Source organism: Venturia canescens, chromosome 8 (genome assembly GCF_019457755.1).
Source record: "Venturia canescens isolate UGA chromosome 8, ASM1945775v1, whole genome shotgun sequence".
Lineage (NCBI taxonomy): Eukaryota > Metazoa > Arthropoda > Insecta > Hymenoptera > Ichneumonidae > Venturia > Venturia canescens.
In genome coordinates, this window is record NC_057428.1 from 16,114,083 (window position 1) to 16,135,306 (window position 21,224).

General features: G+C 42.8%; 1 protein-coding gene across 4 annotated transcripts in view; it reads right to left on the bottom strand.

Annotated features, from left to right (window-relative positions):
* LOC122414559 (Glial cell line-derived neurotrophic family receptor-like) overlaps window positions 1-21,224 on the bottom strand; it is a 203,647-nt gene that overhangs the window by 87,768 nt on the left and 94,655 nt on the right. For all 4 annotated transcript variants that reach the window (XM_043425946.1, XM_043425945.1, XM_043425944.1 and 1 more), the window contains exons 3-4: window positions 17,666-17,836; window positions 14,729-14,873 (exon numbers count right to left, since the gene is read on the bottom strand). In XM_043425946.1, coding sequence (XP_043281881.1) covers window positions 14,729-14,873; window positions 17,666-17,836 — 316 coding nt within the window. The remainder of the gene's footprint in view (window positions 1-14,728; window positions 14,874-17,665; window positions 17,837-21,224) is intronic.

Consider the following 21,224-nt stretch of genomic DNA (forward strand, 5'->3'; position numbering starts at 1 on the left):
TATAATTGTAAAAAGGGGAAGGGAGGATTGCCGGGGATGAAATAGGGAAAAATGAAATGAAGAGAGAATTGTTAAATGACACTGAGGGCTAAAGTGAGTGCCGAGTATAGCTTTAAACGCAGCTGGCATATCTTGTGTTCGAGGCATAAATCCCGGGGGCAAAAATACGCGTTGCAAAATTGCTACGGGCCAGCACAACGGCTCTGGAAAATATGTCACCGGCGTTCACCCTTCTTCCAGCGCGAGCTTTCTTCTCCTTCTTTGCCTCTTTCAAATATTCACATCTAGAGGGTGTCCCCTTCGCGAAAACATTTTTATCCGTCGTTTCTCAGCTCTTTGCCGGCTCAAATAAAATGTATAAGCGAAAAGCCGTTCCCAGGACTTTGCAAAAGCACGGAGGACTCGAGGAGGTACTCTGCAAAGGGGTCATAGCACACCGACGAGTTCATCCGTCCCTCCGGAAGAGCGAGGGGGCAGAGAGGGAAGGAAATTCGGGGAAAGGGGCGGGGGTGATAAACGAATAGGAATAAAGAGTGAGCAAAGATGGAGAAAGGAAAATAGCTCCTCTCCAATCCTCCAGTCTATTTCTCCCTTTTTTCCTCCGTCGTCGCAATTTGTTTCACCAGAAAGTGCAGAGACGGAGAGAAACTCTTTTCCGGAGCTGCGAGCGAGAGCGAGGAAGAAAGAAGAGGTATGAAAAGAAAGAAAGATGGAGCCTTAAGCGTTCACTAACGAGACCTTCGTTTTCGATGCAATCGACTTTAATCGTCGAGTTTCAGCCCCCTCCACCCTCACGCCCGGTCGTTATACCTTCCCATCTCTACCCTTGACAGTCATGCGGAGCAGATTTTTTTCTGGACGCGAAGAGAGCGAGGGAAAGGAGAGGATGAGATGCGATACGTTTATCGCACCTCCGAGTAGCGGTGATTCGATTACGGATGATCTCCGATCGATAAAATTCTCTTTTTTTTTTTTCAATTTAATCTTGCGAACAAAGTACGGAACGGATCTTAAACAAGAAATAAAAACTTGGGATCGAAATGTGGCTAAACTAATTAAATCGAAGAATGAAAACGGAGAAAAAAAGTAACGTGAATTCAAAGAATTTCGAAGAATCCTCATACCGCGCAGTAAACGCGATGGGGGCTGCAAATTTCGAACTGGCGAATGGAAAAAAGGCCCGACCAAATTTTTCAACTTTCCTGAAGAGTCGAGCTCTCCGAGGAACGACGCCGAACAAGTTGTAAGCTCGAAGAAACCTATGGAATGAATGAGAAGGGTCGGACTCGATGGGCCATGCTCTATTTCACTCGAATGGCTCCATCCCCAAACGTGCCACCCCCTCTCCAGCCATCCTCCATTATCGAGAGGTATATGAGGGTGTAAACTCGAATGAGACGATATATGGCACCTTTTTACCACACCAATCGAATTTCAACTCTTATAATATGCATTTTATTGAAGCCCTATAGATTCTCCTTGAGTCTTAGAAGAAACAGGAAATTTAATGACTCCCTAAAAAACGTTCATAACATTTGACTTTTTGATGCACAATTTCCAGTCGAAAACACGAGCTCAGCTCAAGCTGTGTGAGCCCCACGTTGAATGTTAATCTACAAAACTACCAAACATCGCTCCATCTTGACTTTCGCTTGCAAGTTTTTATTTCGAATAACTAAGAGTAGCCACGAAATAATCGTTGAACCTGAAAAATGCCTACGAGATCGTTCATTTTTCATCTTTGAGATAATAGGGCTCGAAGATGCTTACATTTCCGAGGAATATATTCGTAATGAAAAGGCGAAAATGATCCTGCAGGCAATCATATCGACGACTGAAGTAGTCTCCGAAGTTTCTCGTCCAGAAACTTGGGTGAGTTTAGCCTTGGGTTATGCAGAATGCATCAGCCTTGTCTTTAGTTCATACACAGGCTTCCTTGCTAACTTGTACAGCGCAGAAATCACAAAGTTAATAACGGCAAGTGTCTCATTAATGCCGGCACTTCGTCCAACAATCACGGATTTGGTGTAAAGAACGTGTGAAAAAAACATTGAAGTCCGCGTAAGCTGTGATGTAACGTGTGAGGCTTCAGCTCTTTTTGACTGTATACGATTTCGCTCGCAAATCGCAAACTCAGAAGCCACGAAGAGTCAAAATTGTCAAAATCACAGGCCATCGGCGGATGTCACTGAGATCGAATGACGTTGAAAGCAATGAAAAAATGTCGCTCGAATGCTGAAATCGAGGAAGAAGCTTTTAATCGGTGGGAATTTACGTGCAAGTGTAATTGCAGAACAAGGAAAATGTCCCATTATCAATTTCTCGTTATCCCTCGTGGCAAGACGTTGCCCAAGTAGTATTTTATGAAAAGACAATGGGAAATGCAGGCTCGCTTCAAAGGCTGTGGCAAAGCGACGCGAGAGGGTCCCGGAGATAAGCGAAATTGATATTAATTGGCAGAATGAGTGGTAGCGACGTCGGGGAATCCCCAAGAGCCTCCGGACCAACAGTTAGCTCAATTCGCCACTCCGCTCCCCAGGCCCGTCGCTCTTCGATGGCGAGGCATAAAAACTCGAGAAGAAATAAGAGTGGAGAACCGAGGAGGTGGAAGAAGTTTGGAGAGACGACTACGTACCCGGCACTTACGTGACCACGAAAACTTTCCTCGTTCAATACTTCTAGTTTCTAGTGTAGCGTGCCCAGACACCACGCGTATTGCCATGTATACGACGCCTCCCCAGTCCCACTATTCTGACATCGATACACGTGTCATATGCATATTACACCTTACACGAGACATTTTTCCCAGAATATCGATTCCTAGCACTATTCTGCGTGCAAAACTTTCCAAAATATGGCTTTTTCGACTCGTGGGAGGCCTAACTTAATGAATTTATAAATCGAGGCGAGCCTCACGACTCAATCGTAGCTGCATCAGGTTCATTCGAATCTGGTATTTAAAAATTGCACAAAATTTCATGTACCATGAATTTTATGTCCTGACAAAGAACCAAAATGCGGGGCGTCGCATCAACAAGGGCTTCGGGGGATACGGTACATCGCGAGGTACCGATTGCTTCGAACGAAAAATACAATCCTTGTTACGAAATACACGATGAAAATATCCAACTTGCGTTCGTAGTAAAATATTATTGTTGAAAACTTTCGTAATTACTCAAATCTTGATGTTCGAATTGCTTATTTAAAGTAGTTAGGTGGTTCGATAAAGTACGGTGAAGAAGGTCCACTTTGTTTGCGGTAAATGATAGTTTAAGGTCCCCTGATAACGATAAACACAGTTCCGGGCCCTTTTACAGGGCAAAATTTTGAATGATTTTATTTGCAGTTTTGAGTTTTTAACACGGTAATTTATGGGAGAACTCGCAATAATCTTAATTGTGAAAAAGTTGTACGGTGTTCGAGCTTCGGAAAAGTTTATATCGCGAAGAAAATTTATCACAGGTTCCGTTTCTTTAAAAAAAATATTACCTTACGAGCTTTCTGAGAAAGAAAATATGAAAAAACTTTAGTTTTTGACGCTTCGAAAGCAGATGTCAGTCATTAAGTTGGACGGACAGGCAAATTCGAGAATCGTGTGAATTTCATCAAATTTATTTTTCAGACTGACTCACGTGCTTTCATTCGTCTGGTAGCTTCGCTTTTTTTCATGAACTGACCATTCCTTTTTCTCGGTGCCATTACACCGATTTCTTTCGCGCAATAAAAATGTTCCCCGTCTTATCTGTATTTAAAGTGTCGGACTCGAGCATTAACTAGTCAAGCTGAAGTATAAATTTTATCTTTTGTGATATTTTTAAAGCATTTTATTACATTCTTCCGATAAAAATATTCTCAACTTGAAGTGTTTATTAATTATATTAATAATTTAGACTTGAAATTAACCAGCATAAAGTAGCTGCAAACTTGATTAGTCATAGAATGACCGAACTACTTTAGTGGAATATTGCATGAACGATTAAGTTTTTAGAATAAAAAACAGTAAACTGAGAAGATCAAATCGCAGGTATTATTTGCAAGGATATCGATCGAAATATTTGGACTGTTTCGTGCAAAAAAATAAACCTTACACAAAAAATTCATTGGCAAACTATCCCGAATGCACACGAAACATGGTGCGTTAGTTTCAAAGGTGACTGAGTGGTTTCACACGTCAATAACGGTGAGTAATATTTCCCGTAAAATTTTCTCCCCATATCGATTCGGTTTCAGTACATTGGAATGGGCGAACAGAGTAATTGTATTTGTTTTCCGATAGCATATTTTTCGTTGTCGGTTCGCACTATTATCACACGTCAGTTTTCTTAACTACCTTTCCCTCACCCACTGCGGTATATATCAAGAGACAACAACAATATTGACGAACGATTCAGGTCACTGACGTACATGACTAAATTACCAGCCGAGGGAAGCCGCATACGTACCGAAAGTCACGTGCTATTTACGTACAAGACAAAAGACAATCCTTTGCACACTTTCGTCACGTTTACAACAAGGAAGCTGTCTCCTCTCTGATATGTCACCTGGCTGGGGGGCTTGTTATTCTTTCTAGCTTCAAAGATTGCTCGAATTTTCGTCGGTTTCTGACAGTAAAGACGAGCGAGGACTCGATGAGCAGGAGAAAAAGGTCATCAATCGAGGGGAACGTCTGGTATTGTTAGAGCAAAGTTCATTTCGTCTCATCAACCTGCCACGATTTCAGTTGAGGGATTTCACGAAGAGGGAAATAGATACTTATGGAAATAGATCGTAAAGCCATTAAATTTGATATGCTGAATTTGAGAAAAACTCTGGTTTTGGTTCAGGAGACGAAAAAAGTGACTCGCGGACTTTCGGAAACGTGGGAGAGAATCGAGTAATCTCTGCTCGCGATTCAAGTTTAATTCGATCAGATTAAATATGAATGGAACAAGAAAATGGGGAATGAAGGGAATGAAAAAAGGGAACAGGCTTCCGAAAGTGTAAAACTGACTCCAACGGAGGAACGTAACGGAACGGAAGTGACGACATACGTACACGAGCTCGCTCAGCTATTTTAGCACCTTGACTCGATCGACGTATCCACTTGAACTACTCCTCGGTTGGCGGATACAGTTTTCATTTCTCCTCCTCTTCTTCTTCTTACTTTCTCGTCTTTGAATCTCTTGCATTTCCTACAGAGAACTCTTGTGCATCTCCTCGATTCCCTGCTGTGTCATCTCCACCGAAGCGTATATACTCCCTTGGAACAATCCCCCGATCATTGGAGGGCTCACACCGGGAGAGGGATGGGGGTGTAAAATCGGCTCTAAATTTTTCCCCGGGGAACCGTAACCGATAGAATCGACCCCCGAGTCTCTCGAACCTCGAACCCCGAGACTACTTTACTCGAGGGTTCTCAAAACTCTGGCCAGACAAAGGAAGACTTTTGGCTCTGGATCAAAGTCATCGGTGTGGAGCTATATCGGCGAGTAACCATAATTTTATTCAATGTAATACCGTCGTCTCGACTGAGAATGCACATGAAAAATTTTCAAGTTTGCTGAATTTTATTATACGATTGTCAATCATTTTTTCGTATTTTTTAAATGGTTTTTAAAGAGCTGCAGTTGAGACAAAAATTTTATATTCGAAAACTGATGCAAAAGTGGGATGGAAAGTCGAACGAATGTGACGAACAGTGGGACAAGAAACGATCGATTTTAACGCAACGTTGGTACCCAAGTTTCAAAAAGTTCAAATAAAGTCGTGCACTTTCGAAGTTACTAAATTGGCTTAACAAAGCTCATTTTTGCCATCGAATGTGTAAGCAATTACTCGAGAACTCTATTTTACAGAAAGTTTCAGCCAAGTATCAGAAACATTTGGCTTTCCTGGCAACGTGAAATAGCGCAGTGAGCGTTAACTCGGTTTCGAAACTAAGGGCTTCGATGGATCTCGTATTATCTCCACTTGACAGATTCGAGACGGTCATTGTGTTTGGCCATGACAATGGATGGCGAACGGGTGGTTCTCCGGGATGCCATTCTGACGTCCTCGGGTCCCAATACCATTGGCCCGAGCGAATTTACCTTCAAATCCATCGTGTATGGGATCTTGAATTGGTGGGACTGTTTCATTATCGCTTGAGACAAACGCGATGGAGCAACAGCGAAGAGAGAGAGCGAGGGATACGAGAAGGTCGAATCCGCTCATTGATTTAGGGACAGTTTCAGTCTTGGGTGAATTCGAGCGAGCTGAAATAGCACCGCTGATGAGTCACTACCAAAACACTGCTCTCCCAACTCTCCTCGACTGATGAGTGAAACAATCACGATATCTGAGGGCACTTGCCTTATTATATATACCCCGGTGAATGCGTATGAGGCGTTCCGAACCACCCCCTGTGGCTGCGACCAGTTCCCATTGTCCTCATTCTAATGGGAAAAGGACAAACCATGGAACGAGTGAACATTTCACTCTTTGAATTTTTAACTCGTACGTTGCCTTTGATGCACGAAACAATTTCTTAAAAAAGTCTTGAAATTTACTCGGAGTTTGAATGAGTAGTCGACTGACACACGTATCAAATTTTAAAGGGTTCGAAGTTTATGAAAAACGTGCACAATTACAATTAAATGTTATCGCTGGCGTGATTTTGCGTCTAAAGCGCGAAATTCGAAAACTACTGTTTCTGCTCATTGGCTTAAATAACTCGGCAGGCAGTATTTTTTTAAAATGGAACATAAAATGGACCGAACCATGGCGTTGGATGATATCGGTCCATCTTGATATTTTGGAGGAGAGAAATGTGTCACGAAGACAATTTCAACCAACGATTCAAAGGATTTCTGGACCGTGTTTAAATGGAGGTAAAACCGAGGGGGAAAAAATTGTGCAATTTTATAAATAAAACTCATTTCCCAAGCAATCTTGACAGTTCTCGTAATTGGCACTTCATGACTGCAATTGTCAAATGAAATATCTCCGTGAAGGTTCAATCAGTCAAAAATACAGTTTTGTTTGTCTATCGCAATTTTTCAAATGATATTCAAGAGAAAATGAAACCCAAACGAACGGAGTTTCGTAGAAAAAGAGAGAGGAGCAACGCAGCGAAAATAGGAAAACGACAAAATTCATATGAGAAGAGACGAGTGGGTAAATATTAATTGGTTTATAAATAAAAACAGCATGCAGATGGAACGGACGCAACCCGTTCCACCCCGCTTCTCTCTCTCCTTTCTATTAATTAATTCTTCTATGCACGAGTGATACGAAATCATGCATTTTTACAAGCGAGCATGAAAAAAGGAGAGTACGAACATTAACAAAGAAAATTCTGTAGAGCAAATAGCAGAGCAATTCACTTATAAAAATCTCTGTACACAAGAGCTACGAAAAAAAATGACAAGAACGCGTCGAAGTGGGGATGAAGGGAACATTTAAAAAAATGATGTTTTGTTTCCATATTTTGTGACAAAGCTCAAGATTGATATCCCTCTGGAAAAAATTCGGTCTGAAACAACACACAAGAAGAAAAATAGTAGTGAGAAACATTATTCGTAATACGAATGAGTATCGTTCCACAAACAATAACACCAACGAAAGATAACAGCAAAAATGAACGAAATAGCTAAGCACAACAAAGTACGTTACGTTGTTGCTCTTGAAATAATAGAGAAGCTTTGCCAACTCGGCGTTCATTCGTTCAGATTTTCTACGTCTGTGGAAATCTGTCGACGAGATTCAAAGATTTTTTCCACTCGATTCATTCGGCAGAGTGAAAATGCCTGACTGAAATTCTCATTGTTTTCTAACGATGATCGATGATTAATCTCATAAACGTCAAATTTGAATCGCAGCCCCTTAATGATCCATACCGCCCGGCGAGGAATCTTTGTTTCCTCTCGGTAGTGGACCGTTTCCATCGGACGGGGGTGTGATAATCGCTCGACGTTCTTTGGTGGCTCGGGCGAAGCTTAATGTCTCGGAAAACGTAAGGAATAGGGAAGCCGAGCACGTTTACCCGTTTCCCCATTCACCCTCTCCGGCCCCGGTTCGCCCGTACGAAGTGAGTGTACGCAGAGGAAATTTCAGACACGTCTTAGGGGACCATTTTACCCGAACGGACGTCGTCCCAGTACGTAAAATATCGCAAAACTTTTCACCGCGCGGTAGATTTGCTCGAGAATTCCCGAACCCGGGCAACACCCACTTTCAACTCTTCCTATGCATCTATTTTACTCTGTGAGAATCTATGTATACAGACAGAAAAAGCTCTCGTTTTTACGTCCAGTACACGTAGCACGAAAATTTCTCGCTCCAAATGGAATAAGCGAATGTTCGAGAGAGAAATGCACTAACCATAATTTATGATACGTGAAAATCACTCGTGTATTATTCCCATACCATTTCGACTTTATTCGCCATGTAAATTTTTTTCTCCCCCAACTTTTCGTTCTCAAATGTATTTCCTTTTATCCAAACTCGAAAGTATGCACTTTTATTAATCAACTATCCACCGTTGGATAAATTACAGTTTTTACAACCTCGATATTCTCGGATAGAGTGGAATGTGCGGTTCGTTAAAAAAAAATCCAACAAAATGATTTTCCTGTTTTCATCGCATAAAGTGCTTTAGCAGCAATGGCATCGGACCATTTTTAACAAATGGTTATCTGCGTAGAAGTATTTAATTTTCACACGAAATATAGTGGCTGAAAATTGACCTCGTATCGACACTATTTAAATTTTCGTGTACGTCCGACAATATTGTTGCTGCAAAGGTTTCCAAACCCCCGCCATTCTTCTGATCGAACAATATATATCTTTGGAATTTCATCTTCCCAGCAGGCAGTTTCACCCCTTTTTCAATCGTTCCTCCCAAAAATAGCGTAGTCCCGTCAGTAACAGGTTTAAAAATCGAAATTCTCTGAATGCCCGAGTATGATTAAATCCCTGTGCAGCGTACTTTTCCCCCATTTTTCGTACTTTTATGCTCTCCGTTCCTGATTGTTTGCACGATCCGATCGTTACTCGCAACGAGCTCTATACATAACCAATTTGGCGAGAGTGTCCGATATATATTCGTTCTTCGTACAAATTTCCAACATCTCTTTTTACTTCCCCCGCTCGTTCTCCGCCCTCCCGGCGTTATACAGCTCTTTATTACACATTCGGGCTTGGATGCGCTAGTCACCATCGTATTGTGTTGCTTTCCCAAGAGTGAAGAGTAGCCGCCGCAGTGGCACGTGATGAAGGGACGTGAAAGCGAGAGCCGGTGCGAGGTAAAAGTGGGTTGAAAGGTACGAAGAAAGAGAGGGAAGCAAGCGGCTCGAGGGGGAGTGTGACGGAGGCTACCGGTGGATGGAAGATCGTGCGGGAAAACGGAAGAATGAAGCATCGGATCGAGGAAAGTGGATGAAGTATAAAAGCGGTGCAATCCAGAGGTATAAATACATCGGGAAAAAGAGGGCGAGAGGGAAAGAGAGAAATTGAAGTAACGCAGAGCCGGTGGATGAATGAACTCGCGGGAGGGGCCAGCGCCCGGGGGGGGTCGAGAGAGAAGGAAGCCAAAACAAAGAAGAGCGCGAGAAAGAGAGGGGGGAGTGTAGTTGGTACGAGGCAAACCCGATGGACGAAAGAGAACAATTAGCGTGAATTCGCAACGGTGCTGATGCAGTTATCGCGTTTGCCCGATTGTTTCATCGGCGTGCATTTCCCCGACAAGCGAGATTCAAGCAGAACGAGAGGACTCGAAGGGGAAAGAGAGAGAGAGAGAGAGAGAGAGCGGCAGGGGATAGAGGCTGGAAATAGAGGAAAAGAGAAAACGGCTCTGCAGAGCCGGGAGTATATAAACATCGGATCGGTACAGAGCTCCCACAGTTCCGGCCACGTTATATGCATTTGTTTATAGATGTATGTGGTTATACGTGTTCCTCCGTGTGTACGTGCACGCACATACACCGCTGTGTATATTGCTAAGTCGGATTCGCGCCAGAAATTAGAGACTCCTCCGGTGCTGAACGGTGGACAACGGTAAAACAAGGCACCCCTCGCAGAGTGAGAGAAATACGGGAATGAGCTTTTTCAAGTTACCGAGCGAGACGCCACGGTCTACGGTGGTGACCTGTATGTTTCGATACAAACGAGCCGTACACGAGATACGCAGATGGGAATGCATCCTGGAACTGTTTATCACACGAGTCTGAGGGCTCGATTCTTCCTGGGCAGCCCCCATACGCACGGACAATTTATCGAGGCTTTTTACAGGTTCGAAAATGCCAAGAATTTATGGTTATTTTGACTGGGTGGTTGTCAACGATGAATTATTGCAGGAAACATTAAAATCTGTGAAAGAAATCGATTTTTTTGTATTTAAAATTTTAACGTCGAACGAGGATTTGAATTGTTTTATTTCGTGGTATTTTTTACAGCGGATTTTCGTTTTACCAGTTCTCGTTAATGAGTTTTCTTCGCTCGTTTCAGCGCTTGTGTTTCGTTGGCTCGATCGAGATGCAGCTTATTTTGTAACGGAGGAGGAAAAGCGTGACAGCAGGTGTGCTGAAAAAGTTGCTGTCTGTATCCCCCAACCTTGTCTGACTATACACTCGCTCGTACCACTCGCACGTTCTCGACTGATCTCGTAAAGTAGGCGTTTCCCCATTCGGCGGGCAACTGACGCGGAAAACCGTCTCCGCTGGCATTCATTTATGGAATTGCTGAAATTTGTCTTGAACGTTTGTGCTGCAAATGCCCCGACGCGAGACCTCGCGTGTGACAATTGTTTACAGCCGCGTCTCCTGTGACAAAACGCCCTCCGAAGCTCCGCGGAGACGACGACGCATATATCCACAAACTTGAAAGATAAATTTAGCCTCGGCGCGATGAGGAAAGCTCGCGCGGAGAGATCTCGAAATTCGATATTAAAACCAAACATTTTTCGGTATTTTCTTCGAACAACGATACCTCCAACGCAGCTCGATCGTCTCGCGAGTAACAATGCTTCGGAGACATTTTTTTGGAAAAGTAACCGACGCAAACGACGTCGCTCAAGTCCTCCGTAATGCCCCTTTATAGCATGACGCTGTTTTCGTTGAATTTTCCCAAAAATCAATAATAGAGCGCATGAATTTATGTAGAATTTATGTTAAAATCCGCATTCGATTGAACGTTTTCTCAAGCGGTTTCTCCACCGAAGGAGGGTAGAAAATCCGAAGCAACAACGATCCTCCGAGCGTAGCCGCGCAGAGAGAATTTGTCTCTCCTCCGAATGCAGGAACGACGCGCGAAGAGGGGACGCACTTTCAGAGGCGAATTCCTGCTCTAACGACCGAGTGAATCTTCGGCTCGGGATCGAGAAATAAAAATGGAGGGTCTCTCGGAAAGTATTGTGATATTCGCTGTCCGAAGAATCGAAATAGTATTAATGTTTTTCTCACTTTTCCTTCCCCCTCGGGCCCGAGCTCCACGAAACTCCGCGAAGCTCCCCAACGAAGACGTTACAAAACTGGAGGAATTCCCGATAGATAATGGATCGTCAGATCGAACGAAGAGAAAATAAAAACAGCGCAGGCCGCGAGCTCGCTCTCGATATTGCGAATGTATAAAATATAATGGACGTTATTATATCGAGCTTTAATACGATCAAGCCATAACCGATATGTCCTCCCATAACTGGAAATCGAGTTTCGGTATAATGATCCAATATGAAAATGTAAGATGGTCGAGGACCAAGGCGTACGCACTTGAGAGCAAGGAAGATGAAAAATCATAGGAAATAATTGTAAAGAATTTTTTTTCAAGTCTTAAAATACCGAGGCATTAAACAATTGAATAACTTTTGAAATAACAATCAGACAAGAATCAATATTTGTTCTGTATATTCTCTATTTTTATTGACGTTATATAGAATCTAGTTTTCCTTTTTCTTATATTTCTTATTGGTATTGACAATAATCGTTCGAAATTTTGGCCTTTTTACGAATGATCTTCCCTTTCCTTCACAATAATAATTTTGAATTCGCGAACTTAATAATACGCCGAGACAGACAGAGATTAAGACTACGACCTGAGTTTTGTGTTCGACGTCAGCGATCGATGGCTTTTTTGAAAATATGCGTGAAAATGTTATGTCGACGATGACTTCCAAAAAAAAGTGTCCTTCCGTGGACTCCGAGCCTTTGAGAGATCGTTGAAACGAAAAGTGATCTTGGGACGGGTCCGGAAAAGTTTTCTTTTACTTTTGTTCCGAGTCGGCCGTATTGTCTGCACGAGCGTCCTTGTAATTTTGTGCGCTCCGGTCGATGGCCAGTACCAACTGTTATCTCCGTGATCGATAATCTCTCTCGTCACATTCGGAGCGAAGATTGAATTATTGATTTTTCGTATCGAACGGGAAAAACGTCTCGCCGCCAAAATCGTGTGCAAGGACGAAGGATGATCGAAGAAATTGTTTGATTGTCTCGCAGGAGAAATCTGTGAGTCGTGAAATATGCGACATTCACGAGACTTGAAAACATTTTTTTTTCCTTTTTTCGTATACGCGTGTGTGGGGAGGAGATGCGGAAAAGTGGAGATTTCGCGTGGGGTGGATTTGACTGAAACCTTGCGAGATTCCGTTGCGTACAAGAAATACTTTCGCGATGGGGAGGCCCGCCGAGGGAAAGGGGAAACCGGAAATAAAGGGTACTCCGTTACCGCAACTGAGAGGATTCGGCGATAAAGTTTCTTCCGCTTTCGCCCACTTTTTCTTCCCCGTTTCCCACAAGTTTCGTATACTAACACCACTTCAACGACTTAAATCGAGGTTCTCACGATATTACGCCTACGCACATACGTTTCTTCCCTTATTCGACGGGTATTACTCGTCGCATGGAATATGCAAAAGTTTCCATCGAACCGTCAACGAAAATGTGTAACTTCTCGACGACAAAATACGCTTCGAAGGAGCCCGCTCCACGATTGCTATTCACTACAATGTTTTTTTTAAATATCTCCTTCAAAATTCGATCCTTTTTTTTTCAAATTAATGAAAAAAAATCCTTCGACATGAGCCTCTGAGAAGGAAAATATGAATAAATGCACAGTTAAGGGGTTCACAAAAAAAATACTATTCTCACGAATTTTTTTGACCGGTATAAATTATAAATATGGACATAAAAAGTGTTAGGCCTAAAAAAATGTACTCTTTAAATATACACAACAAATTTTTTTAAATATTTATCTTACTCAGTTTTCGTGTAGAAAAATGGGGGAGAAGGCCACATCGCATATCACACGATATTTTATTTTTTCAAAAATGACAGAATGGCGGGCATTTTTCCAAAAACTTCGAAAAAGAACGTTTTTTTCATCATTTTTTACAAAAAAAAACAAATAGTACCGCTCGAAATTTCAAAATTTGCATGACATGCGCTATAGCTATAGCCATAAAGAACACGTGGTAAAATTTTGGTAAGGATCGGTCGAATAGTTTTGGTGATTTTATCAACGAGCCGGCGAAAAACGTACTTTTGAGCCAAGCGAACGTCGCTCAAAAGTACACTTGGACAGCTCAGATCGTTATAAGATTTTAGTATACGGTACTTTGAGATTCGTATACTTTCGAAAAATGCAATAAAAACGAATATCGGTTTTTTGAAAATTCTAATTAGGCTAGACCCCTTAGACAATGCAAACATCCCGGAGAATGAAGCCCAAAGTCCAACATCGCGCTGACGAAGACGCAACAAAAATATAATTCATGAACTTTCATATCGAAAAGTAAGGCGAGAATAGATGAATAGGAAAAGTTTGTGTCGAGCTCGTGGAAGGGTAGCCTTCCCCAGTGAATATTTGGGCAAAAAGTTGAAGTATTTCTCTTCGAAAATGATTCGTCGACAAATACAGATTTCCCGGTGCAGCAGAAGCAGCAGCAGCGTCGTCCGGAAGTGTTGAAAGAGCTTCGGGAGCAAAATTCCGAACACAAAATCCTCGAGTAAAGATTCGTGAATAGGAATAAGCGAAAAGACCACGCAACACTAGCTCCAGCAACCAGAAACCAGGGGAAGATCCCGAAACTTCTCTCGAAGAAATCTCGACGGAGGGGGATGGAAAAAGATGCCAAAAAATTGATATAAAGGAATAAGAGAGATAGAAATCCGGGCAGAACGGCGTTCCCAACTCGCACACGACTTGTGCGAGTTTTCTCACTCTAAATATTTCTTCCACGAGTCTCTCCGGTTCGGAGGACACTCTACAACTTTTATTTTTAAACTATATTCCAAAGTAATTAATTCAATTCACAATATATAAAATTCGAAACAACTCGATGAATTTTTCAGCTTTTTGTGAGAGCGTCACACCTTTAATTATTCTTCAGCTTTTTCATCCTAAGGCTAATGCTTTCGCCTGAAAATTATGCGCGCCAGAACATAAAAATGACTTGACTAATATCATTTTCCCTCACCAAGTTAATTATTCATGCACTCTTTTGGGAGTTGAACAAAATAAAAACGTATTTATCATTTTTTGTAGCTCCGTTGCTGTGCAGCGTCCGGCATTATTTCAAATAATTTCTACGAGTGGTAAAGCGTACATTTGAATTTATTCTCGAGTCATAAATATTCGCCTCTCTCTTTCTCTCTCTCCTTAATGTATGCTCAGAAAATGAATTCCAGTACGGACCCAAGCTGCTTTGAAATAATAATTCGACTTTTTAAAAAACAATTTACACCTCCGAATACATTTTCAGGATGTTGAGCTCACTCACCGGCTCTCCATTTTGCACTTTCCATCTCGGACACGACAGCTCACTTTGAATTCATCGTACAGCTTCAGACACGGCTTGTCCCGTTGACACTCGGTCAGAGCGTGATTGCACGTTAATAGAGCGTCGATTGGATACGGGTCCTTGTCTGAAAATTGACAATTTGACAAACAACGTTTCAGCGAATTCGAGGCAGTTCAATGATAGCTTATTCGAATGATTAAGAAATAATGAACGAACGAATTGAAAAGTAATTCATTAGTTCCCTCGAGCTTCTTTGTCTCCTAGAAAACATTCATTTTCCATAAAACAAAGAAAAGAGGAAATTATATCATCGCAGCATTGGAACGCTCCGACTACATTATTGAGCTTTTAAAATACAATCGTCCTGAGAAAATCTACACGACGATCGGAATTTCATCGTTTAAGTTTTCCTCGTTAGAAACAACTCGAGAGGAAAAACGGTGAAAGTATCGATGTCGGAACAAATGGCCGGGAAACGTGAGGAGTCGAGCCAGCCGGAAGGTGCGGAAACGTATATGGAGTGCCTCGAAGGATATGAAAAAAGCGGGGCTCGAACGAGCGAAAGAAAGAACGGAGACAAACGCGATTAAGCAGTGGAGCGAGTTTATTTTATTCATTTCGATAAGAGAGGAGTGAAGTACGTATTATCCAAATGGGACATTCGAAAGGAGATGGCGAATAAGAGGAAGAGGGAGAAAAATAAAAATAATGATGGAAAGCACCGAGACCGAGGCATTCGCAACACTCTCACGTCACAGCTCAAAATGGGTGTGAATAGAGTCCGAAAATTGTTTGTGAAGGATAAAAAGTCTCGGCGAACACGAACGAGAGGAAGAAAACTCCGGAAAAATGGAACAATGCCTCCGGAGGATATAGCAAGGGTTTGTGGAAGGGCGGCATCCGCACGGGAATACGGAAACTAAAAAAGCGCAGTAAAAATGGCGCCCATCGGGGATGAAGCTCGCTCAATGGAACGTGAATTTCCCATGACGATGATGATTGAAGATTAAATATTTTGTTAATTCTCCGGTGCTGCGTTAACTACTGAAGGATCAAGGGCGTCAAATTTATTTTATTTCAACTGCGTTCGACAATTCGAAATAAATAGTGAATAATATTGAGCTGCATACATTTTTTAATAAAAAAATTGCATCGAAGTTGTGGAAGTGAAACATACATTTTTCGTGCGAATGGAAAACGTGAAATATGCAATTTCATTCTGGTATTGAAAAAAATTTAATAACATTGTCGAAATGAAAATAAATCAGAAAGTACTGAGGGATTCGCACGAAAAAAAAAAAAACATTACAAAATGATGACTCTGTTGAAATTATGTTGCGATTATCGAATAATTTATTTCATAGTGAAGTAGAATATTTTCGATAAGCAAAAAATTGAACAAACCGCAGCTCCTTAAACTCAGATTATAGTTAACGGAAAAGAGAAATTTTCGATTCCCCAAAGAAAGAGCTGCGTACGTTTTGGAGTAGGAAAACTCGGAAGATCGGATTCTCTGAGGAATTCAATTGCAGAACGTTTATTTCGTATATTAGAATATTTATTTCGTCTTCAGTATGAGTAACATAATTGTCGGACTGAATTCCTCGCATCGTTATTCCACAAATCCGAGTAATTTGCTAAATTCTCTTCCAGCTGGTTGATCGGACGTTAAATCTTAAAAAAACGACAATTACAGAGCATCGAGGTATTATGAAGATGTGCATAAGCAACATTCATTTGGTTTCGGAGAATAATGATACGGAGTAGGAAACAGCGCGTGTATTTGAGCCCGAACGAGGGATGCGTTCTGGGAGAGCTACACGGAAAAGTGAAGTGGAAACACAAAGGGCAGAGGATGAGGTTTTGGTTCGTGGTTTTCGTTAATCCGTGATGGACTCCGATGAACGAGCTGCTACGCTCTCTCGATTCCATAGTATTTTGGAGCCCTCTCACGGGGTGTATTCAGAAGTGATTTTCGTTAGGTCGATTCCGTCCTGCTCTTCGCGTATAGGGAAGACTTGAGAAAAACAACATTCATTAATGTGAAAATCTTCATTTTTTCCTTGCACTCAAGCATCATAAAAAAAGAGCTTGCACGAATATTCACGTTGCATCATTCAATTTTATGCTTTCAAAACTCGAAACGCCTTATTCTCGAAATAAGCATGTTTTTGACCTGGTTGAGAGCATACGATTCTTTTATTTAAGAAAGTCAATAATTTCCGCGATTTTTTAAGTAGCCCGTTTTGCCCCGGTCTTCCCTGCACACGAATAAACCTCGATTCGTTGGTCGCCCAAGGAACATTTTTATTCAGCTTCATTTAACGTGCGTTTCCCTCTTCCCAAAACTTTTGTTCACCCCGTCCTGGGTACTTGTGCCTCGTCATTTTAAGGGGGCAATAAACAAAGTATATAAATATTTTTAGAGCGGTGTCTAACGTGCCAGTGAATCAAACTAACCGGAATTGCGATGAGAAATGACAGAGCGCTAGGATGGTTCACTCTAGTAAATAAAATGCCTCGGAATTTAATATTTTCCGGTTTTTACTTTAGATAGTACGAGAGAAAAACGATTTCACGATTCGTTAAAAGTTTCCACGGGTCTCGCACTACGACGGAAGGAAGGAAAGTGTGTGTCCGACCGAGCCGCACTGGACGGTCAAAGGAATTTTCTACAACGCTATTAGTAACTCGTTCATGAAACTTTGTACCGAACTTTGTATCTCGTTAGACTCCTAAATGTAGTCGAGTAAACGCTTTCCGCTTTGATAAACAATATTTTATTTATCAGTTTGAAGTATTATTGAGACACGAACACACTTTTATGTTGAACAAAATGTCCAAAGAAATGTTGCCTGTGTTATTCAGGTTACGGATCAGCCGGAATGACTTTTACTTGTAAAACGTCGTACTCACCCTTCTTGAGAACGTAAACGCAAGGATGATCGAAGAGGAAGTTCTGAAAGCTGTTACATTCAGGATCCACGTGAGGTTCCTTGCAGAGACAGGTGGGACGAAAGAAAGGAAATGCTTGAAGAGTGTGGAGCGCTGCTTGGCATTTCGTAACAGTTACCGTTGAGCACGCCACTGGAAAGAGAGAAAAAAACGTTCGTAAAATCACCAATTTGTGTGGGCTAAGTATCCCGTCGCATGGGAATAAACTTTCTCATGGAACAAAGTCGCGTGTGAAAAATTGTTTTGGCATTCGGAAGGGTACGAAGGAATATTGAAAAGGGTCATTTTGCTCTGTTCCAGGAAGCGCTACTTCCGCTAATTATTCATGATGTCTTTTATACGTGACAGTAACTCCGGAGGAAGAGATAGCTCGTGAGTTTTGCACGGAGATGAGAAAAGAGGGAAAAGCTCGGAGCGTCGAACAAAGCGGTCTTTTCTTTCTCACTCAGACGAAATGATTCTTCGTATTTTGACTCGTGTACATCGAGGGAGTTGTAAGAGTTTCGGATTATCGGAGGCGATTGCGTTGCGGAAGATTCGAGTGGTTTAAGGACAATGATAAATGGGCGAGTTTCAATGAGATCGAAGGGGCGAAGGAAATGGAGAAAGAGTGAAATAATGCAGAAAGAATGTGCAGGATAAAAGAGCGGGAGGGCCGAGTTTGCGGTGAAATTTCACCGGAAATCAAGCTCCGATTGAACGAGTTTTAGCCACAGAGCCACGGCATCTCTCTATCCAGCACCTTTTCCCTCGTGCCCTCCATTTCATCCACACTCGCCGCTTTTGTCAATCCTGTTTTTAACCGAACCTGCCTTTGCCCTCGTTCGATCGCTCGCCGGCCCCCGGTGCCTCTTTCCTCCTCTATGGATTGACCAAACGTTCACAGACTTCGTTAAACGAGGACGGAACATGAAAGAGGATTGGAGAAAGAAGGAGGACGGAAAGCGAGAGCCAGAGAGAGAGAGAGGGCGTCCACGGAAACTAACCCAACTAAGGGAACTTTGTCCAATAACTTTTACGTGGTGGCGTTCGGTAACGGAGTGGCCGCAACGTTGACATAAACTCACCACCAGCTCCAACCCTCGCTCGTAGAATAACCCAATGAATATAGTCGCGTATCCGTTCGCCAAATGTGTGTGCTCGGAGCCACCCATACCATTGTCCCAATGAACTTTCTCTGTGACAAATTGGTCAGCCGATCTCAGCAGTTCGGAGGGGTTACTTCGGGCACATTTACTCTCGCGTTCTTTCTTCGCGAATTTTTCCACTTTTATCGATATATTATTTACTGTTCATCGAGATCGTATTATCCGGTCAAGTACAATCGAGGAATTCGCACGTGGCATTGTTTCTGCCTTGATCACCGTGAGGGGAGGAAGCTGACGAAAGACTTTGGACCAGCGAGGATGGATTTTTTGGATCGTGTGTAAATATTCGACGGTCATTTCGAAAAAATGCATTCACTCGGGGACTAGAAAACTAATTGAAAACAACCATATTCTTCTCGGCAAAGAACGCTTTCACGAGGAAAAGAAACGCTTGAAAGCCAAAGCTCGATCGAAAGGCAAGCATTTCCGTTGGAATTTTTTGCAAAAGTTTTCACCCCTATCGTTGATGCGATAGTGATGGGATGCTGGGTTGTTGATCTTGAAGATTAGACGCGCGGTCGAATCGGTCGAGCATGAGCGCCGGTGAATGCCGAGGCTTCCATATTACTGAGAGAGAACTTCCTCCGACGTGGTGGTTTTGCTTCTACACACTTACACAAACAAGGCTATCCGAGCAGGCTCTGTTATATCTCTTTCTTCGGAGCCTCCTCGCACCGAACGTCTCTGATATCTTCCGATGCTTGAAAAGTCCTCAATAATCCTCGTGCCGTGACTCCCTCTCTCTCTCTCTCTCTCTCTCTCTCTCCTCGAAAACGTCAAATACGCCAAAATTCTCGTCGACCACGTTTCGAACACGAGCCGAACGAATTTCTTATGTAAATATCTTCGAGTCTCGAGCATTTGTCGGCAAATGTTCTCTCCCTTTCCCTTGCTCCCTTCGTCTCCCTCCCCCGGGCCTGCACCAACTTTGTTCAAGCAATTCGTCCATTTTGTATCCGAAACTGAGAGGGAAGGAAAGAAGAAGAAGACAAACCTCTTCGTATATCAATATAACACGATGATCGATCTGTCCGGGGCTCCGAAAGCCTCGATTTTTCTGTTTCTTATCTCGGGAACGCCATCGTCGTGCTGCTCGCACTAGAGAATTTGCATGCTCCGCTGCACATCGCTTATACATATTTCATAAAAGAACTATCGGCCACGAAATAATGAAGGAAATAATAATCATTAAGACAAAAGCGGGAGAGAAAAATAGAAAGAAAAGAATGGAGGAGGCGAGGCCGCACTTTGAAGAAGGGAGAAAATGCCTGAGCAAACACTAAAGCCGCTGATGCCGTTGGTGAAAACAACTCGGTTCCGAAAAAAGTCGATTAAGGGGACAAGAAGAAAGGAGTGAGAACCAGCCACCAGCCTCACTCTCCTGACATATCCGGTCACTTGTTTACGAACGACTCTCTTTAGCGAGCGAAGCATCCAGGCATCTCGCGCGCTTTCCTTTCATCCTGGATGAGAGGGCTCTCAGCAAGCGTCAGGATACCGACGGAGGCGAGTACCCAATTGTACTCAACTTCAGTTCAACAGCATTGTTCCACCAGGCCCCGTTTCGAGCGCATGAAGTACCTTTTTCCCTCCTCCCAAATTCGGCCTTTTTACTGATTTTACAAGAGCACTAAGTTAAAGGTCGTTCTCTCGGGAACACTGTCAAGGAATACTAGCTTTCGACACTCAACGGAGCATTGCGCGTTGACCAAGAATCATGAAGGAGAGCAGCAAGAGAACTGAAGGACCACAGCGTTCCCTGCCATCGTGCAGAATTCAGTACGATTGTCATCAGGCATCAGTCGAGCTATTCGGACAAATTCAGGAGCCGAAATATGCAGCGCGGAATCACAGGAATTCTGCTGTACAACGAAGAAAGCATCAACCAAGTAATTCGAAGCCCCAACGACCGTTTTTGGTGACGAAAGTGCACGCGCGATCGAGCCAGTAACGCCGAGTGTCACAGAATTCCCCTGCGAATTTTTCCTCCGGGTTTCTTCGGTGTTGAAAGATGTCCAAGCCAAATAGGGCGAAATACGACAGAGGGAAATGGAGAGGGAGAGAGAGACAGAGATTTATCGTATTCCGTGGTCCGTGCGGTTTGCAGGTTGTTCGGTGGCCGACTTCAGGCAGTTTGGTAACGCGTCAGTATCACACCGGACGTATCTCATTGCCAGGTACAGCCGGAAAAGTGGGGCGGGGGTGAGCGCGGTGTACGACGTCGGTGTTGGGCCAAGCCGAAAATGGAAACTCGGAATCTCTCGATCGGTCGCTCGCCTGCAGCCGTTTCTTCATTCCTAAGCGAGATAACTAATTTAGCTATTTCTCCGGCGAGCTACGGAGCTCGTGTGTAAGTGATAGTTTGTGGTTGT